At 37.1% G+C, this 27,639-nt stretch overlaps 1 protein-coding gene across 10 annotated transcripts in view; it reads right to left on the bottom strand.

The window, feature by feature from the left end:
• Window positions 1-27,639, bottom strand: part of WRN (WRN RecQ like helicase) — a 140,861-nt gene that overhangs the window by 8,756 nt on the left and 104,466 nt on the right. For all 10 annotated transcript variants that reach the window (XM_037983618.2, XM_037983614.2, XM_007962111.3 and 7 more), the window contains 9 exons: window positions 23,766-23,936; window positions 23,591-23,685; window positions 22,672-22,747; window positions 21,742-21,815; window positions 18,098-18,173; window positions 17,745-17,857; window positions 14,542-14,656; window positions 10,189-10,320; window positions 7,417-7,579 (listed from right to left, as the gene is read on the bottom strand). In XM_037983618.2, the coding sequence (XP_037839546.2) occupies window positions 7,417-7,579; window positions 10,189-10,320; window positions 14,542-14,656; window positions 17,745-17,857; window positions 18,098-18,173; window positions 21,742-21,815; window positions 22,672-22,747; window positions 23,591-23,685; window positions 23,766-23,936 (1,015 nt within the window). The remainder of the gene's footprint in view (window positions 1-7,416; window positions 7,580-10,188; window positions 10,321-14,541; window positions 14,657-17,744; window positions 17,858-18,097; window positions 18,174-21,741; window positions 21,816-22,671; window positions 22,748-23,590; window positions 23,686-23,765; window positions 23,937-27,639) is intronic.

Raw genomic sequence — 27,639 nt, 5'->3', positions numbered from 1 at the left:
ATACATTTCTACAAGTACCCTTTATATTTCTATGGTAAATTCATCCTGCATTTTATACATATGCAAATAAGTGGCATTTAGCTTTACAGGTGCATCTCATTCTGCTCTAACTTCCCATGTAAATAAGTGCTGAAAATATCTACCGCAGAATTCATGACAACACTGGCTACACGCCTTCAGTGTTTTCAAAGAGATCATATTACCCTTACTTTTGTAGTAGATCCCTTGGAAGCCACTCTTAATTTTCCAGTTACATGCACATTAAGAATGGGAGAATAAAATTAATCAAAATACTACCTAGGTACCTCACTCAATGCCTTAATTTATTATTAAGCATAGTTCGAATCCCAAATCCATAAACAGAGTTTAAAATTATATAAACAAGGACAAACGAAAAGAATACAAAGGTACAAAGCTCCTTTAAATATGAACAGTTTTCCAGACAAACCCTACTTAACAAATAAGAGTATGAAATTAATAGCTATGTTTTCTCAATTCATAATTACTCTATTTTTAGGTAAAGATTGTGTCATAATAAAATACAGGAAACTTCTCAATTCAGGATTGTACAAAGTTTAGATTTAATCAAACTTGTTCTTTAAAACTCTAAATTATTGTGGCATGGCTACAGTTAAATAAAATATGAAAATAGTGTATCTGAATCGTTATTATAGTATGTATATCCTCATTCCTTGTTATCATTTATAATCCAACAATGTTTTCTCCAGTAAGAGAACAAAAGGTATTTTATAAAGAAAAAACAAGAATCCAAAGCACAATCTCACATCCATAAATGATAGTTTAATGATTATGAGTGTACTATCAAAAGAAATAAAAGAGGGCTAGGCTCAGTGGCTCACACCTGTAATCCCAGCACTTAGGCAGGCTGAGGTGGGAGGATCGCTTGACACTAAGGGGTTCAAGACTAGGCTGGGCAATATAGTGAGACCCCATCTCTACAAAAAATATTTTAAAATTAGCCAGGTGTGGTCCCAGCTACTTGGAAGGCTGAAGTGGAAGGCTTGCTTGAGTCCAAGAGTTCAAGGGTATAGTAAGCCATGATTGTGCCACTGCACTCCAGCCTGGGCAACAGAGTGAGACCTTGTCTCAAAAAAAAAAAAAAAAAAAAGAGCTCATGGTTATCACAACCTTCTTAACCTCCTCTATTCTAGATTTAAAAGTAGGCTACAAAATGCAACCTACAGACAGTGTATTAACAGAACGATAAGTTTTTAGTAAGTATATCTTAAGAATTTTTCACTAATATATTCTGCTTGATTTTAATATTTCTTACTTTAAAAAGTTATCTAACATCAAAAATGGAAATTGCAAATCTTAAAATGTAGAGGGTACTAGATATGGTAAGGGGTAAAGACACTCAATAAATAAAGATATGAAACTGATTATAAATAAGTTAATTTGTTTCACTCATCGAGTTTATATACCCATATCCTATATCAGGATTAGAAATTGCATATTTCTTTCCTTTAAGTTAACTGGCAATACAACTTTAACATGAGTAAAAAGAGAAACTTGTTCAGTCATTAATCTTAGACAGGGTATTAAAACAGTTTTATAACTCTCTAGGCCTCACATTCCTTATCTCCAAAACAGGGTGGGATAGGAAAGGGAAAGTGTAATGATTTCCAATTTCATTTCTAAATCTAAAGTTCCATAACTTTGTGCCTACATGATTTAGAAAGCAAATTAACAGTGCTTCAATTCTTTACCGTGGGCAAATAAAACAGATGTTGTCAATACGTGGCTGAATAATATAATATGAAATTTTCCTTTACCATTTCCCTCTGCCCATAATGAAGTGATGTTAGAATGTCCATTTAGGACATTCAGGAATATATGCCCAAGAATTCTTTAGTGCGAATGAGCACACATGCGTGCGTGCGCGCGCGCACACACACACACACACACCATTACAACCGGTTTGAGTTCTTAAATTGTATGTCTCTATAAAATACATATTGGGGAACATTCTTTCTTATATACTTATTAAGTTCATATATTCTTAAGTGCCTGTTAAAAATGACAAACTATAAAAATAATCATATTTAAAGGGTATATTTAAGACACCATAAAACTTTACCATCTGTGTCTTCAGTCATCATCATCATCATCATATTCACCACCACCATTTGCTATTACCAGTGTGCCAAAGCTTTCTGAACAGTATCTAATTTACAGTCATACACCACATAATGTTGTTTCAGTCAACCAGGGGCAGCCAACAGGAACAAGTATCCATTAGATTATCACACAGCTGAAAAGTTCCTATCACCTAGTGACATCATAGCCATCTTAACATCACAATGCAAAGCATCACCCATGTGTTTGTGGTGGTAATGGTGTAAACAAACTCACTTTGCTGCCCGCTGTGTAAAAGTCTAGCATATACAGTACATAATACTTAAAAATGATAACAAATGACTATGTTACTATGTTTATGTGTTTGCTATATTACACACTTTATAAATATTTTTTAGAAGTTCATCGTAAAACAGGTAGGCCCTTCTGGAGGTATCCAGAAGAAGGCATTGTTATCATAGGAGATGACAGCCCCATGCATGTGACTGCCCCTGAAGACCTTCTGGTGGGACAAGATGTGGAGGTGGAAGACAGTGAGACTGATGATCCTGCACCCAGGTAGGCCTAGTCTAATGTGTGGGTTTGTGTCTTGGTTTTTAACAAAAAAAAAATGTAAAAAGTAAAAACGAATTTAACAAAATCAAAAACAGAAAAAAGCTTAGAGAAGAAGGATATAAAGAAAATATATTTGTACAGCTGTACAATATGTTTGTGTTTTAAGCTAAGTGTTATTACAAAAGAGTAAAAAGATTTTAATTCATAAAGAAAAATCATTACAGTAAGCTAAGGTTAATTTATTATTGGTAAAAGAAGCAAATTTTTTTAACTTTTATTTTAGTTTCAAGGGTACATATGCAGGTACATTATACAGATAGATTCGTATCACAGGGGTGAGTGTGGCCTAAGTGCACAGGGTTTATAAAGTCTACAGCAGTGCACAGTCCTAGGTCTTCACATTCACTCACCACTCACTCACTGACTCACACAGAGCAACTCCCAGGGTGCAAGCTCCATTTGCTGTAAGTGCCCTATACAGATGTACCCTTTTGTATCTTTTTTTTGAGACAGAGTCTCACTCTGTCTCCCAGTTTGGAGTGCAGTGGCACAATCTTGGCTCACTGCAACCTCCACCTCCTGGGTTCAAGCAATTCTCCTGCCTCAGCCTCCCAAGTAGCTGGGATTACAGGCACCTACCACCACGCCTGGCTATAGAGACAGGGTTTCACCATGTTGGCCAGGCTGGTCTTGAACTCCTGACCTAAGGTGATCCGCCCACCTCGGCCTCCCAAAGTACTGGGATTACAAGCGTGAGCCACCACGCCTGGCCTTTTTAAAAAAATCTGTTACACTGTATTTCTACTGGGCCTTTTCTATGTTTCACTATGTTTATATGCACAAATACCACTGTGTTATAATTGCCTACAGTATTCACTAAAGTCACATGCTGTACAGGTTTGAAGACAGGAGCTATACCATACAGCCTAGATGTGTAGTAGGTTACACCATCTAAGATTAAGTCCACTCTCTGAGGTTCCCATAAGATGAAATCGCCTAACAACACATTTCTCAGAATTCATCCCCATCATCAAGCGACGCATGACTATATTTCTCACAATTCTATAAGAGAGGCAATATTAATTCTCCCTGTCTTAGAGATGAGGAAATTGAGGATTAGGGAAATTGGATCACTTGATGGAGGTCACATAACAATGAAATGCTAGAGCCAAGGTCTAAATACAGATCTGTCTATTACCAAAGCCTTTGCTCTTACAGACTAGACCAACACCACCTGTAAGTTTCAGGATATAAAGAAGGCAGCTAAATAATAGCAGAAATGCCAATAGGAAAAAAAAAAAAAAAAAAGGTTGGCGGAGGGAACTACACAAATTCTTTTCTTTTTTCTTTTTTGAGACAGAGTCTCACCCTGTTGTCCAGACTGTAGTACAATGAGGCAATCTCGGCTCACTACAACCTCCTCCACCTCCCAGGGGGGTTCAAGGGATTCTCCTGCCTCAGCCTCCCAAGTAGCTGGGATTACAGGTGTGTGCCACCAAGCCCAGCTAATTTTGGTATTTTTAGTAGAGACGGGGTTTCACCATGTTGGTCAGGTTCGTCTCTAACTCTTGACCTCAGTGACCTGCCCGTCTCGTCTTCCCAAAGTGCTGGGATTACAGGCGTGAGCCACCGTGCCCGGCCTGCACAAATTCTTTCAGAGAATACTGCCTACCACTCAACATCTCATCGAAAGATGCAAATTGCTTTAAGTCCCGAGAGACAGTACATTTCTAAAGGAAAAAAAATTCCAGACTATAAGCATGAAGAAGACATTTAAGTCTTTGGCTTTCTCTAAAACGCTATCTCATTCTGTGCTGGAGAAACAGAGGTTTCGACAACCATAAATCTAATCCTACAAAGTAGTTACTATTTTCCTCTCTCTGCCTTGATTTCTGAAGTTAGGAAGATCAGAAGGTGACCAGGAAAGTTGGCCAGCTTTCTCATAAGATGCCTCTCTAACCTACCTTGGATGTTTTACAGCTTAGTTCAGGATTTGGCTAATTTAACCCTGAAATGCTAACTTATTAATGTACATGGTTAATTCATAAGTATCACATAGATAAATACTCAGATTAGCATGACTACATCCATTCCTTACATACACATCTGCATGGGAAGTTATCAGAAAACTAGGAAGTGATATATAAGCAGAATTCGTTGTTAAGAGTATTCCTCAAATATAAATTTTTCCCAATTTTTAATGTCTTTCATTTCTTCTTGTTGTTCAGATGACATTAGGTAATTTTTCTCCTTTTACCCTTATTGTGGTAACATTTAAAGATTTTTCCAATCTTGAGTCATTCTAGCATTCCTGCACAAACTAGAACTTGTCAGGGTGCAAGATCTTTTTTTTTTTTTTTTGAGAGAGAGAGTCTCGCTCTGTCACTCAGGCTGAAGTGCAGTGGCACGATCTTGGCTCACTGCAACCTCCGCCTCCCTGGTTCAAGCGATTCTCCTGCCTCAGTCTCCTGAGTAGCTGGGATTACAGGCACGTGCCAACACTGCTGGATAATTTTTGTATTTTTAGTAGAGACAGGGTTTCACCATGTTGGCCAGGCTGGTCTTGAACTCCTGACCTCAAGTCATCTGCCCGTCTCAGCCTCCCAAAGTGCTGGGATTACAGGTGTGAACCACCACGCCTGGCGCAACATCTTTTTTATATATATAATTTTTGGGGGGAAGGGATTTATTGTGTTTATGGGTGGCTTTGGTCTTGTAATTTTCCATCTCAGACCTTTATTTTCTGATTTTATCATAATTTTTTAAAATTATAACTTTTACTTTAGATTCAGGTAGTACATGGGCAGGTTTGTTACATTCGTATATTGCAGGATGCTGAGGTTTGAGGTACAATTGATCCCATCACCCAGATAGTGAGCATAGTACCCTTTCAACCACTGTCCCTTCCCACCTTTTCAACCATTGTTCCTTCCCTCCCCTCAGTCGTCCCCAGTGTTTACTGTTACTTTTTTTTTTTTTCTTTTTGAGACATGTTCTCACTCTGTCACTCACACTGGAGCGCAGTGGCATGATCACAGCTCATTGTAACCTCAAACTCCTGAGCTCAAGCACTCCTCCTGCCTCGGTCTCCCGAGTAGCTGGGACTATAGGTATACGCCACCACGTCTGGCTAATTTTCTTATTTTTTGTAGAGATGGGGGTCACACTATGTTGCTCAGGCTGGTCTTCAACTCCTGAGCTCAAGGAATCCTTCCATCTAGGTATCCCGAAGTGCTGGGATTATGACACAAGCCACCACACCCAGCCTGTTCTCATTTTTATATCCATATGCACCAACTTTAGCTCCTGCTTATGAGTAAGAACATGCAGTATTTGGTTTTCTATTTCAAACATGACATTGATATAACTTATAAACCGGTTATTTATGTACTATACTTGAAGTCCCCTGGCCACTCCCCCACATCCCTGGAACTTAGATGAGCACTACTCTAACTTGCCTCCGTGTCTCTCCTTTCCCTGTGCCTCCACCGTGATCAATGGAAGTGAAGGAGGTATTCGTTCTTTAGACCTTCAGTCAAGTCATGCTCAAGCCTGGAAATAATCCTGTCTTCTAAGTGACTTATTTTCGCTCAGATCTATTTAAGCACAGTATTCACTGTGCTTTCAGAGAGTGATTTTCCAAATTCTCAGGGGGAATGATTCACAAGTTGTTCACAAGTGGGAAAAACTTCAAGGTAGTAAAAAGTATCTGCACCGCAGCTTTGGAGATGAGGCTTTTGGGATGGCCACTGCTCTATCCTAACAGTCTAAAGAAATTTATCAGATTTATTGAGTTATAAGACCCCAAGTTTGTATTTACACATCTAGGAGAGAAAATCCTCTAACGTATCTCCTATTTATTTCTGTTACCAAAAAAAAAAAAAAAAAAAAGATAATAATTTAAAATATTTCTACAAGGCAAGCAAAGGGGCTTGCTCTCCGCAGCACAGCTGAGGTTCTGCAGCAAAGTGACAGGAAATCCTTCTACACAGCGGCCCACAGAACTTGATCTGTCCCTTCCACGTCACAGTAACTGACACCAATGACTGTGTTGATTAGAAAGGCTACTCAAGTGAAACCAATGACAAGGACTCAGAAAGGTTTATGGAAGAACTAGGAGTCAGGAAGCTACTGGGAATGAATGTGGAGAAAAATATGGTTTTTGCAAGTGATGAGGTAGAAATTAGAAAAAATGAAAGCACTGTTTTGGATGGCGGGGAAGGTGTAACCTTAAGCTGAAAAGGAAAATAAAAATTTCTCAGTGTATTGGCCAGGTGCCATGGCTCACACCTGTAATCCCAGCACTTTCGGAGGCTGAGGTGGGTGGATCATCTGAGGTCAGGAGTTCGAGATCTGCCTGGCCAACATGGAAAATCCTGACTCTATCAAAAGATACAAAAATAGTTAGGCATGGTGGCACGCGCCTGTAGTCCCAGCTACTCAGGAGGCTGAGGCAAGAGAATCGCTTGAACCCAGGAGGTGGAGGTTGCAGTGAGCCAAGATCACGCCACTGCACTCCAGCCTAGGCAACAGAGCAAGACTCTGTCTCAAAAAAACAAACAAAACAAAAGAATTTCTCAGTATATTTTCCTCTGAGTGGTAATGGGAAAAAAGACTGTTTTCCTAAAACAAGAAAAAGAATCACAAAAGGTTTTCATAATAGCATAAAGGATTAGTGCTGTTAAAAGTGAAAAATATTAGTAGATCGCTTGTTTACTTCGTCAAGTCATTAAGGGTGCAGAGGCAGGCCATGCTTCTCACCTGAGTTGACGGGAGGGTTTCGGATAACATCAGCAATAATCTTCTGAACCTCTGGAGTAAGACCTGCTCGCTCCAAATCAAGGGGGCAACCAGCTTTCACCGCTTGGGATAAGTGCATGCCAATCGTCATGAGAGGCAGAATCCTGCTCTCAGCTATGCTCTTCTAGAGAAAGAACAGCAAAAGAACCCAGTGAATTTTAAAAGTGTCCACTCTACTCATGGAAAGAAAATGTCCAAAACATTCAGGTAGTAAATGCTCAGTGTGAAATAAACAATGAACTAAACCTTTACTTAAACTTTTCATTTTCAGAATTTCTTTAAAACTACCCCCATTATAGCTCTCCATAGGTTCTACTTTTTATACTTATTAAACTGTATTGAATAAAACAAAATCACCCAGCTTTACTGAAGAATTCAATCCTCGCCCCTCTCTATGCACTTTAGAAAACCATTAGTGGCAGAGAAGTCATTCTCTGTAAGTCTAACAGTTGTTACGACCTTCTGAAAACACAGTAAACTGTAACCCAATACTCTATACACTTGAAATAACACATGATGGTTTGGTTACACGAATTTCCAAGAAGACAAATCCTAGAATGCTTAGTGATAACATAAGGCTCCAGATGCATTCTATAAAAGGTTCCTGAGAAGACTCTAATAGGTGTTTGAAATTGGCTCTATTCATAAAATAATAATAACCACAGTTCCACAAGGGGTGTCAGCATTTTCCTACCACTGAACTTCACATGAACAGTGCTACATATTTATATGGTTCTTTAAACAAATGTGGCTGCAAATACATTTCAGATACTTATTAGGTAAAACATTCTTTTAAACACCCAGAAAGCTTAGTCACTCAGCTCTTATTTCATGATCCTCTCTTTCAATACATTTTCAAAGTCTGAATTTAGACTGTATTTGCATGAATGTTGACACTTTCACAGAACAGAGCATTTAAGGCAAAGTTTTTCATCCTTCAAAGGGAGGTTTTAAATTACTTTCATTAAATGTCTACTAGAAAAGTGTGCACCATGTGTGCAAAATATCAGGGTTATTTGATAGCAGGTTTCAAATTACCTCCAACTAATTGTAGTATTGCTCCTGATTAATTAGTCCTAAGCATGTTTAATTCTGCGGCTAACTGGCAAGACTCTCTCAGACTCCTGGGAGGTAAGAATAATTATACCACCATATCACACAATAAAATACAACCAAATAATACCAAAAGCCACAAATGAAGATATAACAGTCTTCACATTTTTAACCATGAATACACAAACTAATACATGAAACCCTGTATTACAACTGAGCATTAGAATACACTTTATTCGGAAAATCAGGAGCCAATACCAAATTTTCTTAGTAACTGTTTTCATTTCTACTATACATACATGGTCAAATTAGATATATACAGGCATTTTTAACATGTACATAGAAGTTATTATTTACATAAGAAATTGAACTTAAAATTCCCATTTATTATGTGTTCTATTTCAAAAATAGTATAATGGAATTATTTGGTTTCTTGGGCAATGGTTTTTGTAAGGAACTTTAAGAAACATGACTGTCAAATTAAAACATTTATTCAGTAAGTAAGATAAGTTATGGACTGTTTATTCTTATTTATTTTAAATGATAAAACCTGAACAAAAGGTGTGTGATACAGGCACTAGTGGATGGAACCAGAGACAATAGAAAAGCAGGCATTGGACCATATCTGTTGTTACAAATCAACTTAATGTCAAGAGGATGAGAATTCAAATTAAACTTAACTGTAAGTCTCATTTTGTCACATTCCATTAAAACTTACTCTCCATTTTGTATACAAAAAACCTCAACAGCCTTAAAGATTTATCTTAGATCAATGAAGAAACATTATATATGGTCTTTTTTTTTTTTTTTTTTTCTGGAGACCAAGGCTTGCTTGGTCGCCCAGGCTGGAATGCAGTGGCACAATCTCAGCTCACTGCAACCTCTGCCTCTCGGATTCATGAGATTCCCGTGTCTCAGCCTCCTAAGTATCTGGGGTTACAGGCACGTGTAACTGCGCCTGGCTAATTTTTGTATTTTTAGTAGAGACAGGGTCTCCCTATGTTGTCCAGCTGGTCTCAATTCCCTGACCTCAAATGATCTGCTTGCCTCAGCCTCCCAAAGTGCTGGGATTACAGGCATGAGCCACCACACCCGGCCTACATATGGTCATTTGTTACAGCAATTAGATTGTTTTCAAAGAGCATCAAAACAGTACTAGAAGAGATAGAATGAAAAGCAAGTTTTTAAAAACATATTTCCAGTTGTTTGGCTATGCTTCCAGAGATCCAGTATGTATTTTTTGTACACATACAAGAATATGTGACTATATAAGCATGCATATGAACACACATACATTTACATTTGTTTTTCTCACTGTTTTGCACCTTCCCTTTTCTTAATGCATCTTGAGGTTGTTTCTTAATACTGTGAATATTTATAGTTTTTAAACTATCAGTCCCATTTTAAAATATGGCTGAGGCAGTATCCCTGAGCTATAAATGTGTTTATCAGTACCCCGATACAACCTCTAGAAGATATTCATGGCCAAACTAAACTTGCTGCTATTACTTAACAGGGAGGCTTAACAGAAAAAGAAAACGTTCTCTTTTAAAATTAAACGAGATTTATTGTAGAGTCGGAGGAAATTATCCCAAGTCAGAGTTTTAATACTAAACAGCTGATAAAACACAAGTTTAAATAAACTAAAAAAACTCCCTGTAACTTGAAAGTCACACTTACCAAAGGCATCTTCTTTTCTTGGAATAAAGAGTATGTGATGGCCATAGACTGTGAAAGTGTGCATATTTTATTTTTTGCTACCAGACTCATCTTCTGTTCTTCTTGAGGTTCTGTACTTGAAAAGAGGTCTGTCTACAGAATTTTAAAAGTAGCACAAATGATCAATAATATCAATATAACAATAGAATATAAATATGATCATTAGCCATTAAGAAAAAAATAAACACAAGTTAAACCTATAAGCAACAAATAATTCCCTTTTTATGGGGAGCTCAAAAAGAAGTTGGATTTTTAATGTATTGATTTAAAAAAGTAAAACAATGCTAGAGCACACAAATTTAATTTTTAACAAAATATTTGTAATAACAAACATTTCCTAGTCTTCTCTTTAACCAATAAGCAGGACTAAAAAAAGGAAGTATAATGGGAACCACTCTGCCTTTAAGTAAGTCCCCAATCCCTGGAAGTGAATATTGAATGAATGAATGAATGAATGAATGAATGAATGAATGAACGAACGAACGAACGAACGAACGAACAGAATCACTATTCAATTTTAGGTACTATAACCACTAATACATCATAAGGAAATATATCATAACACTCTCTCTGCATATCTAATTCTAAATGATACACCCCAACTAGAAATCTAAGTATTCTATAAAATCTTAAATATGGTTCCTTAAGAAATGTTTAAAAGAAAAAATGGGGAACGATTGAAAAACAAGATTAATGAAAAAATAATGGAATCTTTTTAAAGGCTGAAATAAAGGTAAAGAGACAGACTTTTTTTTTTTTTAACTTCACATAAAAGGTAGATTAAAACAACATACTATAGCCATAATAAAACCTGTAACAAACTAAATTAATAATTTAAAGAAGTGCCTCGTCTCTTGATGAATGCTATTGGTATCATTTTTATAAGGTTATTTATCATGTGGTCTACTCTATTATGTATATATATATGAGGAAACGTATCTATGAGCTTTTCTTTCAGAAAGAAATTCATTTTTTGTTTCCATACTCTGTTATTAGGGAGTTTAAGAAATGTATTCATTGAGTATTAATTTACTGCTTGGTGAGAAACATAAATGTTTCTGTTTTACTTTTTACATGCTATATAGATGATGTCTAATGTTAGAATTTGAATTATCTGACCCAAGGCAATAAAACACGCTTGCCAAACCTTTTGGGGGATTATATTTTACATGGGGAAGAATCTCAGAGCTAAACTCTCACATCAACACAAAAGACAGTTTCAATCAAATAACCCTAGCAGCGGAGATCTCATGTTCTGAGCATATGGTGGGCCTAATAAAACACTCCCAGGTGTTACATGCTTCTGTTTCTCTTTTACAGTTTCAGAATAGCTGCATTTTGCAATCTGTAGAAATCCTATCAAGACAAAATATGTATTTACTGAGGAAGCATTGTTGGCTCTTCAGACTGGTCACCCCACTATGGCAACGCCATGGTCTAGGCCAGCATTTCAGTCCTCATCCATGCAATCTCAAAAGTCTAATGTGTCTTATTACAAGGTAGTTGGGTTTTGGGGAGTAGAGATGCACTACCCATCTATTGAACTTGGTTTTATGTATATGTGTGTATAAATATCAGTGTATATATTAGAAAGCAAATTCATTAACTTATGAGGCATACAACTGGACAGTTTCACTTGCCCCAACCAGTATGTTCTGTCCTATAGAAGAGTTATATAGGAAGCCAGCTCACCTGAAAGTTTGAGAATATAACAAAGACACTTTTTTTTTTTTTTTCCTATCACTCAAGCTGGAGGATTGTGGCACAATGATGGCTCACTGCGCAGCCTCAAATCCCCGGGCTCAAGCAATCCTCCTGCCTAAGCATCCTAAATAGCTGGGATTACAGGCTAACACCACCATGCCTGGCTAATTTTAAAAAATTGTTTTTGTAGAGGTGGGGTCTCGCTAAGTTGCCCAGGTTGTTTTCTAACTCCTGGCCTCAGGCAGCCTGCCTGCCTTGGCCTGCCAAAGTGCTGGGATTACAGGCACGAGGGATTACACCTCGCCATAAGGGAACTTCTGATAGTGCCTTAAGTAGTCTCTTAACAAAGATTAAGTTGAGGCATTCTCCTTGCCAATTAAACTATAATATTCAAATCTAGTTAGCGAAAATGTCTTTTTATCTAAAGAGTGCTTAGGTAAGCTTTGCCAACTTTTGTCCTTATTGCCTTTTCTATTTATATCTTCCTATAATTGACCACTCATCTTTTTTTTTTTAAGGTTTATTGTGGGATATATCAAACATATAACACAAGTCGAGAGAGTAAGATGGGCATCACCCAGTTTCAGCAACTGTCATTCATAGCCAATCTTATTTCATGAACACCCTTAGGTATTTTCTAACTACCCTGCCCTTACCCCTGGATTTTTTTTAAATAAATAAAATTTGTACATATTTATGCAATATATGTTCATACAGTCTTTTTTATTTTTTTTGACACGGAATCTCGCTCTGTCACCCAGGCTGGAGTGCAGTGGCGCAATCTCGGCTCACTGCAATCTCCGCCTCCCAGCTTCATGCCATTCTCCTGCCTCACCTTCCCGAGTAGCTGGGACTAGAGTATGATTTGATTAGATTTTTGCTTACTAGAATCACATTGTAGCCCTTCCTTCCTAAGAGTATTATTTCAGATTACTTTGCCAAGTATTTTGGATATCCCTAAACCCTTTAATTGTACATTTGTGGATTGTATCATTACTTTCTTCCATAAATTCTCAAAATTCTCAAAAAATGTATTTATATAAAAATATTTTAGCATATTTTTCCTAAATGGCCATCTTAATGCGTTTAATATATGTGTCATATTTGTAATTTTTAAAGTGTATTGTGACAGCAAATTTTACTTCAAAATTTAAAAAATATATTAAAGGCTAATGAAACTCATGAATAACAAAACTTGCTTAATAAACATTAAAATTGACATTTTAAAAAATAAATGATTTCAATTTGCAGAATAACCCAAGTATAATTTCTAATCACAGAAATTAGCAGTCATCTTCTCTATCCAGAAGGTTCATAAAGGTTTCATACCTATCCCTTGGGGAATTTACCTTTTCCCCTACTTCAGTTTCCTCTCCTGAAGGGGAGTTAGGAGAGATCATTCATTCATTATTCAATAATATCACTAATTCATGAAAGAAGATACTACTGTCAAGTGTCCAAAGAGAGGGAACTTACTCAATTACCACTGGTAGGTATGATATTCTTTCCCAAACCATTAAGACATTATCATATCATTTCCAAAAACTCAGTCAGAAATAAGAATTTTCACATGATGTCTTATATAACAGTATGAAAAAGAAAATTTAAAGTTGCCAAAGATATTCTATATCAAAAGAGGGAAATGCTACATTCAAAAAGCAGAAGGGTTTTCTACTTATAGTTAGAGAAAGATTTTTCTAAAGTAGGATCCAACTGTGCCTGCCCAAAGCTTCCAGGAGCTTCTTGGAAGTAAAAAATAATCCCTTAATATTGCCTTGAATGTGTTTAACTCGTTCAACGTTTTATACTTATCCCATGTCTTCTACTTTTCTAATGTCATCTGTTGTTTCCCGGATGTGGGGGAGGAAGTGTCATTTCTATTGTGTAGCTGAGGAAATGGAGACCCAAGGAAATCAAAGGACATGTTCAGGTTCACCAGGTGAACAACTGTAAGGAAGAATTAAAGTCCTGATTCTGAGACTCCAAGTCCAGTAGTCTCCCCTCTATCCCTCACTGCCTCACCTTCTGCAGAGTACACACCATAGAGTCTGCTACGTGGAGTTGAGAGAAAATCCCAAATGATCTTTCTGGAAATGGTCACTTATGGCAGAAGAGGCAATAATAAAAGGATATGAAGGAAACACTATTAAAACTGAAGAGAATAATATGAAATCCATGTACTATCAAAAGACAGCATTACTGGAAGGGGAGGGAGATTAGAGAATATGCTAAACCAAAAGCAAGTGGCTGAGCTCCTGACCAACTCATAGCAAGGATAACTTTCCAGCTTTAATTTCCAACTACCACATTTGAATGTAAAATTATAATTTATCAACCTAAAATAATGTTTCCAATTTAAAAACAAAACCTCCCAATGAAATAGAAAGACATCAGCAGCCTGGACAACTACTTTTTAGTATCATCTTTAAAAGTAGATAACTGACATGTTTTTACGACAGATTGACTGTAAAAACAATCTAAATTCATTTTCTAAGTGTCCAGTATGGAAATGCAAAGAAAGTGAGAAAATGTTGCTTCTGAAGGGTACTTTTGAAATGGTTACAAAAAATGCTTATTCTCTAAGAGCTCCTGCAAACCACAGTATTTTACCTGAACACTATTTGTTTGGCAGAAATGTTTGATGACTTCCAGCAGAGGAGCCAACATGGCAGCTTTGCCTTCAGAAACACCATCAATCCTTTTTATGTTTTCAACTGTAGTTGGTCTGCGTTTAACAACAACAAAAAGGTCAAGAAACCACTGAAACAGTATCACTCCAGCAATATAGCTGATGTTCAGCTTCATAATGATTCTCTAAATGCATAGTTTTTCCAACAACCAAAACAATGTATAATACAATGTATAATCATGTTTTATAATTTCTTTCTTTGCTTACCACCATTTAAAGACTTGTGCTTTTACCAACTTATGAATAAAAACACTATTGTCCCCATCACCACAAAAACACACTGTTAACTGGTAAACAGGACATTATCATAAAGGAACAGGTTAACATATCAAATATTCATTTTATTACTGATTTTATTATTATCTTTATAGTCATGAAAAGGAAAAGCATGAGGCTCTAACTGGGAACAACTAAGAGGCTAAGAAAATCTCAAAAGAAAGTCTCATTCATTATTTTCTTCTACAAAGTGTTTACCAGTAACAGTGTATCTGCCAATTCCTTCAGACTTTTAACTCAATATTTCTTATTGCGTCCAATATCCAAGAACACATTCGATGCCCTCCTTCCTTCTAAAAATCTGCCGATCTAATGATTACTCTTTTTCATTAAATATCTCCTCTGGGCCAGGTGCGATGGCTCATGCCTGTAATCCCAACACTTTGGGAGGCCGGGACAGGTGGATTGCCTGAGCTCAGGAGTTCAAGACCAGCCTGGACAACACAGTGAAACCTCATCTCTACTAAAATACAAAAAATTAGCCGGGGGGTGGCGGTGCACGCTTGTGGTCCCAGCTATTCTGGAGGCTGAGGCAGAATTGCTTGAACCCAGGAGGCAGAGGTTGCAGTGAGCCGAGATTGTGCCACTGCACTCCAGCCTAGGTGATAGAGTAAGACTCAGTCCCAAATATATATATATATATCTCCTGAATAGTAAAGTATGGTCTTAGAATACTTATTAACAACAGAATTAGTGTCAGATATAGCACTGTGTAATGTCATTAGAAAATTCTGCACTCAAGTAATATCTATTGGATGCAATTTAGTGACAGAAACAATTTTTTTTAAAATTATACTTTAAGTTCTAGGGTACACATGCACAACGTGCAGGTTTGTTACATATGTATACATGACAGAAACAATTTTTTTAAAGGAAGCAAAAGACGAATACAATTACCAAGCAACTATTCTTGGGAAATAACTTCTTCTAAATGTTTAATGATCACCCCGTGTTTACGAGGCATTGTGCTAGGTGCTATGGGAGACACACAAAAAGATGAGGAGCTAATACCTTTATTCAGAGTTTAAAATCTAGAAGATATAATGATACACGTTTACCACTAATTACAAAAAACTAAAATATAGCATTGTGTGGTAAGTGCCAGAGAAGCATCTTTAGAATTCATCTGAAAGTCCTCTATGAATTCAAGAGAGAGGAATTACTTCGCCAATAAGATCATGAAATACCTTCTCATAGTCTTTATAGTAATAAAACAAGACCTTAAAGAATTTCTTAAAAGGAGTTTTGAGGAATCAAGGAAACTACAAGGAGAAGCAACACTGTAAATAAATATACGGAAGTTGAAAACGGGTCTTCAACAAGTGGTAAACAATCCAGGTAAGATTGTTTCAAATTCTGTAACTTAGATGGAAAAGCAAGTTCATAAATGGAGGGCCTTGAATTCCAAGCTAGAAAGAAACCATTTAAGCAGAAGACATAATAAAGGAAGATTTAGTTTGGTACTCATATACTGGATGAAACAGAGAGAGAGAATGAAGGGTTAATAGTTAAGAGGCTTCTGCAACATGCCAAGGGAAAATAGTCAGAACTAATGAGGTGTCATTAAGGAGGAGGAGGAAGGCATAGACAGGCAACAAGGAACCCGTTTTACAAAAGGTATGAAAAGTATTTAAATAAGAAAAAGAGGTCAGGCACAGTGGCTTACACCTGTAGTGCCAGCACTTTGGAGACTGAGGCAAGAAGGCTGCCTGAGCTTAGGAGTTGGAGACCAGCCTGGGCAATACGACAAAACCCTGTCTGTACAAAATATACAAATATTAGCTGAGCAGGGTGGCATGTTCTGTAGTCCCAGCTACTCGGGAGGCTGAGGTGGGAGGACAGCTTGAGCCCCGGAGGTCAAGGCTGCAGTGAGCAGTGATCGCACCACTATACTCCAGCCTGGGCAACAGAGTGAGACCTGTCTTCAGAAAAAAAGGAAGAAGGAGAAGGAGAAGGAGGAGAAAGAAGAAGAAGGAGGAGGAGGAGGAGAGGGAGAGGGAGGAGGAGGAGGAGGAGGAGAAGGAGGAGAAAAAAGAAGAAGAAGGAGAAGGGGGAGGAGGAGAAGGAGGAGGAGGAGGAGAAGGAGAAGGAGGAGGAGGAGAAGGAGGGGGAGGAGGAGAAGGAGGAGGAGAAGGAGAAGAAGGAGGAGGAGGAGAAGAAGGAGAAGGAGAAGGAGGAGGAGAAGGAGGAGGAGGAGAAGGAGGAGGAGAAGGAGAAGAAGGAGGAGGAGGAGGAGAAGGAGGAGAAGGAGAAGAAGGAGGAGGAGGAGGAGAAGAAGGAGGAGGAGGAGGAGGAGAAGGAGGAGGAGGAGAAGGAGGAGGAGGAGAAGAAGGAGGAGGAGAAGGAGGAGAAGGAGGGAGAAGAAGGAGGGAGAAGGAGGGAGAAGAAGGAGGGAGAAGAGAGAAGGGAGAAGGGAGAAGGAAGAAGGACAAAGGAAGAAGAAAGAAGAAAGTAGAAGAAGAAGAGGAAGAGGAGGAGGAAAAGGTTTTATATTGGAGGAGAGAAAATTCAGATCAGAGGTTTTAAGCATTAGGAACCTCTGACTAGGAATGTGATGGTATGATAATCAAAAAGAATCCAAAAAGAGGAATTTCGGCATTTGAATAAAATGCAGGGTGGGTAGATAATGAGTTAGATTTTATATATATTGAATATGATTGCTGAAAACGTAACTGGTTTTTATTCATATAGAAATGTGGTACTAAAGCTTGGCAAAGAGATAAGCATCGCAGCAGGGGGAATTTGAGTCACCTCCCAGATGTGACAGTGGAAGCTATGGTCATATTATCAACTTGGATACATTTTGTTAGAAGGAAATAAATGAGAACACATGCAAAAGATAGTTTACCTCATTTTGGCCATATCCACCAGTATCTTGTTTGTTGCCAGAATAGCTGGGGGAACATCCATTTTATTGGCATGTTTCTGCCTAGCTTCTACCAATTTGCCATATAACACAGTCTGAACAAAAAACAAAGAAACAACTCAATACTTTTAAAAATGTACTTAAAAGATCCAGTCCTTTATTTTTAGAGCTTCAGATCCCACATTTTTCCTTAGAATGAATATAAACTGAAATATAAACTCAGATTCTTAGCTTAAGAACAATTTTTAAAATACTGGCAAAATACAGAATTTTAAGCATGCATAGAATCATAACTACCCTATCATAAACTAATTACCTTTTTACAAAAGCCTTACCTGAGTCTCCTGCTCTTGTGCCGAAATAACAGGTTCTGAGGAACTGTAAGATTTTTCTGGTGCCTGCACCATGATACTAAAATATTTAAAAGAAAATAAATAATAAAAGCTTTTCTTTCTCCTCATTTACTTTCTATTTCATCTCCTAAATGAGAATGTCTTTCCAAATCAGTACTAACATCTACTCTTCATGATACCAGTAAGGTAATTTGTTATTTAAAAGACAACAGCCTAGATTTTAAAAATTTTGGATCAAATACATTCATTATAATGGCAAAGTTAAAATTGCAATTTGAGTTCATCACAAAATTGCTGTGTTTTAAAAAGAGCATTTGTTCCATTCTCTTCCTCAACCAACTGCTTTTGAAAGAAAATATGACACGTTAACATCTTTCAACTTACTGGGATACAACAGGTTTTAACCAAGATTTCTTAATCTACTGGGATACAATTTATGATCCCTGTTATAACATCATAGATTTTTAGCTGGTGGGGAAGAAGAAACAAGAAGAGAATAAGAAGCATTCTTAGAAATTAAAAATTTGATAACTAAAATTAAAATGTCACTAGGTGGGAGGGGATAAAAGTCAAGCAACACTCCAAATGAGTAAACAAACAATGAGAGACTGAAATAGGAAAAAAGAAAATTAGTAAAAGGAACACTAAAAACCAAGAAAAGAACACAAAGACAATCACTAACACGAGGAAAAAAAATAAAGGTAGCGGGTGGTCATAATAACATGGCTGGGTTAGTAGTATGCATATAATATTTGCGTAGTTATAATAATATAAATACAATATTATCATATTGTTATTATATTTAAAAATATATAAACGAATTATTAATATGATGAAATATAATTATATTGGCAGAGGAATGAAGGAGGGGAAATCTACCATGATAGGAGGTGAGTAGAAAATTTCCAAAATTGGTAAGTCAAAAAAATAGTATTCTAAGCATATCATTCAGAAATAAAAAGGCACAGGCTAGAGAAATCAGCTGAAAGATTTAAAGATGACAGCCTCCATGAACAACAGCAAAGTGAGTTTGGGAAGAGTGTGGGCTGGTATGCTTGTCATAAGCCATTAATTTCCAATTAACTTTTTCAATCAAGTATTATTTTAAGGAAAATTTCAATACATTTTAAAATAATAGTTATTGATATATAAGCATCCTGCTGCTCACTTCGGTACACTAAGCCCATATATTTAAATTAATTTCTGGACTATTCCACAGGTATCCCAAACTCAGTATGTCTATCACTAAACTCTTGATTTTAATGAGAATCGACTTCTTCCAAATTCCTATTAATATTGATATTTTTACCTACTCTCATGAACCACAAATATTCTTCATGACATCCAGAATAGAGAATATTTTCCAGAAGGTTTTCTGGAAAACCTCTTAAAAACCTTTCTCTGATAATCACTATCTACGGAAGCTAAAGCATTACAAAATGTATTTCTTAAATAACAATACTAGAAAGGTTAATGTACTTCTTGATCCATGAGCTACAGAATGGATGTTGAGTTAGCAGGCATGAAGACAACATTAATCTCCTTGTATGTCTCCATTGCGGCTCTTGGTGACTAAGTGTTGTCAATGAGCAGTAATATTTTGAAAGGAATCTTTTGTCTAAGCAGGTTTCAACAATGGGCTTAAAGTATGCAGTAAACCATGCTTTAAAGAGGTATCATCAAGACTTTGTTGTTACATGTATGTAGCACAGGCAGAGTAGATATAGCCTAATTCTTAAGGGCCTTAGGATTTTCAGAATGCTAAATGAGCATTGGCTTCAACTTAAAGTCACCAGGTGTATCAGCCTCTAGCAAGAGTCAGCTTGTCCTTTGAAGCTTTGAAGCCAGGCATTAACTTCTCTCAAGCTATGAAAGTACTAGACAGCTTCTTCTTCTGATAGAAAGTATTTGGTCTACATTCAAAGTCTGTAAGTGCAGGTATCTTCATCGACGATCTTAGCTAGATCTTCTGGATAACTTGCTACAGCTTCTATACCAGCACTTGCTGTTTCACTTTGCAGTTTTATGTTATGGAGATGGCTTCTTTCCTTAAACGTCATGAACCAGCCTCTGCTGGCCTCAAACTTTTATTCTGCAGCTTCCTCACCTCTCTCAGCTTTCAGAGAATTGAAGAGAGTTAGGGCTTTGCTCTGGATTAGTCTTTGGCTCAAGGGAATGTTGTGGCTGGTTTGATCTCCTGTAAAGACCACTAAAACTGTCTCCATATCAGCAAAAAGGCTGCTTTGCTTTCTTATCATTGGTGTATTCACTGGGGTAGCATTTTTAATTTCCTTCAGGATCTTTTGCCTTTGGAAACTGTTCGGTGCAAGAGGCCTAGCTTTTGGCCTATCTCAGCTTTTAAAATGGCTTCCTCACTAAGCTTAATCATTTTTAGCTTTTGATTTAAAGTGAGAGACATGTGAATCTTCCTTTCACTTAAACACTTAGAGATGGGCCAGGTGCAGCGGCTCACACCTGTAATCCCAGCACTTCGGGAGGCCAAGGCAGGGGATCACTTGAGGTCAGGAGTTCAAGACCAGTCTGGCCAACATGGCAAAACCCCATCTCTACTAAAAACGCAAAAATTAGCCAGGCATGGTGGCAGGCATCTGTAGCCCCAGCAACTCAGGAAGCTGAGACGGGAGAATCGCTTGAACCCGGGAGGTGGAGGTTGCAGTGAGCCGACATTGCGCCGCTGCACTCCAGCCTGAACGACAGAGTGAGACTCAGTCTTGAGAAAACAAACAAACAAACAAACACTTAGAGACTATTATAGAGTTATTAATTGGCCTAATTTCAATTTTGTTGTATCTCAGGGAACAGGAAAGCCCAAGGAGAGGGAGAGAAATGGTGAATGGCCGGTCAATGCAGCACTCAGAACTCATATAACACTTAAGTTTGCTGCCTTATGTGGGCATGGTTAATGGTACCCCAGAACAATTACAATAGAAACATCAAAGATTACCAATCATAGATCACTATAATAGATATGATAACAATGAAAACATTTGAAATATTGCAAGAACTACCAAACTATAACACAAAGACATGACAACAGGACATGCTGTTGGAAAACAGGGCTAACACGATCTGTTTGGCGCAGGGTCGCCACAAACCTTCAATTTGTAACAAATGCAATATCTGCAAGTCACAATAAAGCAAGGCACAATAAAACAAAGCAGGTCTGTATATATTTCACACAAATAAAAATAAATAGTGTCCTGATGCTAGAGGTAGGCAAATATAGATTTGAAAGCCAGCTCGGCCATTAGCTGTAAGCTCTTGAACAAGTTAGTCAACTTCTTAACCCCTGGTATCTTCAACTATAAAATGGCGATAAATAATAACAGCTATTAGGCTCTTGTAGGAATTAAATGAGATATCATATATAAAGCTCTCAGCATTTAACATAATGCCTGACAAACAGTAATATCCAAGAAGTGTTAGCTATTAAATTAACATTATTATTTTGTAGCTCACTTTGATCATTCTAATACTGAAAGGCTTATGTTTTAAATTTAACTTCCTTTTGCCAATGAAATAGCCCAACACGTGACAGTCCTTTCTCTTTAGAAAAAAAGTACTCATAAAGTAAGTATAGAACATAGAAATATGGAACTCTGTACCTTTTTTTAGAAATGTTACTCCCAGAAGAAACCTTATCACATGGTTTGTAAGAATATAACTTCTCCAAGTTAGACTGCATTTAAACATATAAAGGTCCATTAAAAAAAGAAGTTTCAAAAACCTTTTAAATGTGAAGAAAATAAGAAACAAAAATCTCACAATCACAATTTTTTCTTTGCATAATCAAACCATCAAATAAGTCACCTGAGAACAACCTCCTAAATTATCCGTTTCTAAAGTTCTAAAGGTAGTTAGAAACGCAATCCGATGTCTTATCCCTCCCAAAACTATAGAAAATAAATCATCAAAAGAATGCTCTAAGATATAGCAAGTGCCAAAGTTATAAAAACAATTCAATTACATTCTGCATACTTCAATAAAGCAGAAAAGGTTCACCAGAAAATGTAATTCACTATACTTGCCTATTATTCCAGTGTTCTGATCAGCTGAAGTCTGCCAGTGGATTAGTATTTAATCTGTAATAGTTATCTAAGATCTTAGATCAAAAAAAGCAAGAAAGTATGTGAGTGAGTGCGTGTGTGTGTGAGACAGAAAGAGAGAGAGAAAGTGTGTGTGTGTGTGTGTGTGTGTGTGTGTGTAGCTCTAATAAGAACACTTAGGAATCAGGCTTATTTTTTGATCAACTATAAGTATTATAACGTGTGAACACTCTAAGCCAAATGAGTTAGAAGATAGGTTTAAAAGAACCCAAATAAATTCCTTTCTCAAATATTTCCAATTCTTTATTAGCCCCAGAAATTATATACCATATATTCTAGTCTGTTCACATCACTTCTCTTGCCAAATTTTATGTTTTGTTATATATGCAATTTTCTCTTTAATTGGAAGGGAATTAAAATATAAAATTTTAAACAGAAGTTGAATCAATAAAGAATGAAATATATAGGAACTATTTCTTTAAAACAAACCTTCTTCTCTGCAGTTAATTCAACTGGTACTTGATTGTAAGAATGCTCTTTGGTGCCTGAAGATACAGTTCTCGAGCTGAAAAATAATAAAATAAAATTATCTCAAATGTTAAGATACAAGTATCTAATTCATGAATCATCATACTCCACTCTCAGAAAGATGAATAAGATATTACCCTTTTAGAACTGGCAATTTTTAAAACTGACTTTTTTCCAGAAAAAGCTCTAGAAGCTTTAAAAAGTTTGAAAGAGAAAACTCACAAGTGATCAATGCATGTAAAGGTATAAAAAAGTAAGCAACAAATGTATTCCCTCCCTTTCCACTTCTACACGTGAGAAGTAAATACGATATATGGATTCCTCAGCATTGATTTCAATACTGCTTCTTTAATCAATGAGAAAGAAGCTTTCTAAATACCATGGTCAGCTACTTCCCATCAACCAAGAAAGTGTTCTGGCTGGGAGCGGTGGATCATGACTGCAATCCCAGTAGTTTGGGAGGCTGAGGTAGGAGGATCACTTGAGCTCAGGAGTTCAAGACCAGCCTAGGAAAGACCCTGTCTCTATACAAAAAATTAAAATATATTAGCTGGGCATAGTAGTGCATGTCTATAGTCCCAGCTATTCAGGTGGCTGAGGATTACTCGGGCCCAAGAGATCGAGGCTGCAGTGAGCTATGATCGCACCACTGCACTCGAGCTTGAGAGACACAGAGAGACCCTGTCTCTTAAAAAAGAAAAGTGCTCTATGACTTATCCTTTCCTCACAGATCCCTTCCCCCAAACTGACTAAAACAGGCATACAAAAACAAACAGGTAATTCATTTTACTTGTGAGAGGCCTATAAACTGGTGTAATTTGAATCACATAAATAGCAACAAAAAACCCAGAAGTTACAAGAAAAAAACTGAAAAATGAACCTAGGCAGAAGAAACTTCTTTGGACACAATTCTTCATTAGCTTGAAGGATGAGGCTCTGGGATTCTGTATTAGCTTTATGAAGCCAATTTCTACCCTATTAAATGCAAAAAGGATCTTTTAATACAGAGTGGGAAACAAAATTAAGTCAAACAGGCAGACTCCTATACTGTTTACCTTTTTCGTAAGGGTGCAAATCTTTATAAATTTGTTAGACCCAGAAACTTCTACCAAGAATCCCTCAATGATGAGCTGACGGGAAAAAGCCTTCCACCAACTCTCTGTTTGATCCTTGCCAGTGCCAAACAAACTGTGCTTGCGATATTGATCTGCAAGACGCTGAGAATTCTGAAATTAAAATAAAATCAGTATCTAAAAATGCTAATTTAAACATACAGGTTAAGTAAAACACAGACTTGTCTATTGATTCTTTGGATTTACACTAAATTTCAACTTTAAAAACATACAAAAATGTTATACCCATCGTGCTCAATCTGAACACTCAACTCACAAATAAATACATTATCAAAATAATGTTCCTTTTGTGTCTTAAATAATGGCAGGAAATTTCACATATAATTCAGATGCATTTCCCAGTGTATAGGTTTGGATATGTGTTTGGAACACTTAGCTTTTGTTATTTAGACCTCTTAGCAAACTCACATTATTGTTTGAAACAGTGATCAAAATCCTACAGTTCGAGACTAGAACCATGAGAATTATATAAAACGCAATGTGTCATGCCTGTAATTCCAGCACTTTGAGAGGCCAAAGCGGGCGGATCACAAGGTCAGGAGATCGAGACCATCCTGGCTAACATGGTGAAACCCCGTCTCTACTAAAAATACAAAAAATTAGCTGGGTATAGTGGCGGGCGCCTGTAGTCCCAGCTGCTCAGGAGGCTGAGACAGGAGGACGGCGTGAATCTGGGAGGTGGAGCTTGCAGTGAGCCAAGATCACGCCACTGCACTCCAGCCTGGGTGACAGAGCGAGACTCCATCTCAAAAACCAAACAAACAAACAAAAAAAAGCAATGCAAACCAATAGCTACTCATCCATGAGTGCAGTGCAACAACTCACAGCTTCCAATGCATTTTTGTTTTTACTGTGCTTTCGCATATGATACACTGTAAAGTTTACTTAATCATTTATAATTTAGCTGCTTCACTGAGATAGACCAGGAAAAGAAGGTGCATGCTAAATAGCTGATGGTTTTGACGTATGTTTTCCTAAGTGAAGGGAGAATTCCTATGGGAGGCTCTTCACAGCCATCAAGTTCTAGAAATGTTAAGAAAGCTAGTCTGTCACATGCAATTCTGTTTTCCTCTAACAGAGAGACCTCTCCAGCTTTCACTCCCTATAAAAGTACTTTTTCATTCACTTTGTCCTCTTACTGCCTCTTTCATTCATCCTACATTTAAATACTACTTTTAAATATATATACAAGTTTATGGGCCAGGCACAGTGGTTCATGCCTGTAATCCCAACACTTTGGGAGGATCACTTAAGCTCAGGAGTTCAAGACCATCCTGGGCAACACAGTGAGTCCCCTATCTCTACAAAAAATAAAAAATAAAAAATTAGCAAAGTGTGGTGGTGTGTACCTGTTGTCCCAGCTACTCAGGAGGCTGAAGCAGGAGCTGAGGCAGGAGAATCGTTTGAGCTCAGGAGATCAAGACTGCAGTGAGCTATGATGACACCACTGCACTCCAGACTGAGCAAAAACAAAAACAAACAAAAAAAAAGGAAGTATACAAACATAGAGCTTTATGGAAAATTACTCTTATTTAATGTTATTTGTGGTGAATGTGGCTGACTGTAATTCAAGGGTCATTCTACCTTCCATCCACTATGAATTCTTCCACTGCAGAATCTGGGACAGTACAAATACAAGTTCCCAAACTCCCTTTCAGCTAGGGTTCTGGGTTCTGTATATTTGCATGACAGGTATAAGCAGGAAGTGAGGCCAAGGCTATTCCTCTGCTGTTTCTGCTGGCATGCATGATTGTGGAGGTATTTAATTTTTACAAGAAAGTATTAGCAAAGAACCCAGCACACAATGACATGCTTCGTAAGTATCAACAGGCACCATTTTGTGGTTACAAATTATAGCAGGTTCACAATGGTTTACAGAGCATGCAAAGGTAGAACCTTCATGATTATTACAGCTTCCTACTCAATGCAGTTTGGGGTTACGTGCTGTAGTGGAAGCTTCCCAAGTTGACAGATGGCTTCTTGATCACAGAAGAGGCCACAGTTCCCTTGGTGAACTATTTTACAGTGGAACCTTGTCAACAATATTATAAGCCATTTAATACCGAGTAATAAATACCTTTCTGCTTAAATTCACTAGAATGATTATGAGCAACTTAAATTTCTATATAAAAATGCAATCTAAAATTTTAGAAAAAGGCAGACTATAACCCAACATTTTTACATTTCATATATACCCTAACAAAGGTTTAATAGTCAATTAAAAATCCAGGGATCAAAATTAAAAGAGTACATAAAATGAGTTGCAGCAAACTTAACTAAGGCAATTATAGGGCTATTACAAGCATACTGGTTTTACTGAATTGATGAAATCATTATGATTACAGGTTTATCTTTTGGAATGTTAAAAACGCGAATACAAGCCTTCTAAAACAGAACAAGAAAGATATACTTAAATGTAAACATACATTGCTTTAATATCTGAGAATCTTCCCAAGTATATGAATGAAAACAAAAATAAATCACATCATAAATATTAACATGCTTATGTCATTTATTACTATTTCTAAGGTGTAGGTTTGCCAAAAAATAGGCTAAATAAGGGTGATCTTTCACAAAAAGGAAGGTAGGATGAAATTAGGTAAAGCAGGGTAAGTTCTCAACAGAGACAAATAGAGCAGTGCCTATATATTGGATTTAAAACATAGGCTTCTGATAGGCATAGTTAAGAGAATCTGTACCATGCTCTCCTAAATCTTAACAATAAAAATAGAATAGACTTTTTTAATAGCTAAGGAATGAATTTTAGTGTCCTGATGATTCTATTTATTAAAATATGATCAGAACAAGATTTAGAGAAATATAAACACCCAGGTACAATCTGGCACCTTCTTCCTTGTTAACAAGACCCATCTGTGCTAACCCTGACTTAAGGTTGATTTGAGTAGAATGTTTAAAAGTCAACCACATGTAGCATAAACAAGTCTAGAGATCAAAAGTATGACATGAGAATTACAGTTAATACAAATGTACTGTATTTGGGATTCCTGCTAAATGAGTAGATTTCAGCTGCTTTTGCCACAAAAACAAAAAAATGGTTAACAATGTAAGATGATGGATATGTTAGTTTCATTATAGTAATCATTTTACTATATATAGGAAACCTGTAACATTATATTGTATACTTTAAATATACATAATATAATTTATTTTTATAAGTAAAATAAGATAAAACATCATAGAATTTCAGAGCTGGAGGGAATGCTGGAGCTCTTTGATCTATCTTAGTCATTTTTACCCATATTGTTAACAAATTATCAGAAGTTCAAAGATGTTAAATGGTAGTCTAATGTCTCACTGTGTACCTATACTAAAGCTAGGACTAGAACATAGGCCTCTAGATGACTAGTTCTAATTTTTTTTTTTTTTTTGAGACAGGGTCTCTCTTTGTCACCCAAGCTGGAGTGCAGATGTGTCATCATAGCTCACTGTAGCCTCAATCTCCTGGACTCAAGGATCCTCCCACCTCAGCATCCCAAGCAGCTGAGACTACAGATGTATTCCCCGATGCCCACTAATATTTTTTAAATTTTTTTTGTAGAGATGGGGTCTCGCTATGTGGCCTAGACTGGTCTTGAACTCCTGGGCTTGAGAGATCCTCATGCTTGGTCTCCCAAAGTGCTGGGATTACAGGCATAACAGCTAATTTTTTCTTCTTATACCACATGCATGCACAAGCATCCACACATACCACCCCCCACACCCAATATACATACATGTGGGGGCTCTTGAGCTACATTACCTGCATTCAAGCCATAGCTCTGGCAAGTTACTTATC

Source organism: Chlorocebus sabaeus, chromosome 8 (assembly GCF_047675955.1).
Source record: "Chlorocebus sabaeus isolate Y175 chromosome 8, mChlSab1.0.hap1, whole genome shotgun sequence".
Taxonomy (NCBI): domain Eukaryota; kingdom Metazoa; phylum Chordata; class Mammalia; order Primates; family Cercopithecidae; genus Chlorocebus; species Chlorocebus sabaeus.
Note: the sequence above shows the minus strand (reverse complement) of the source record. Positions and strands in the feature narration are given on the sequence as shown.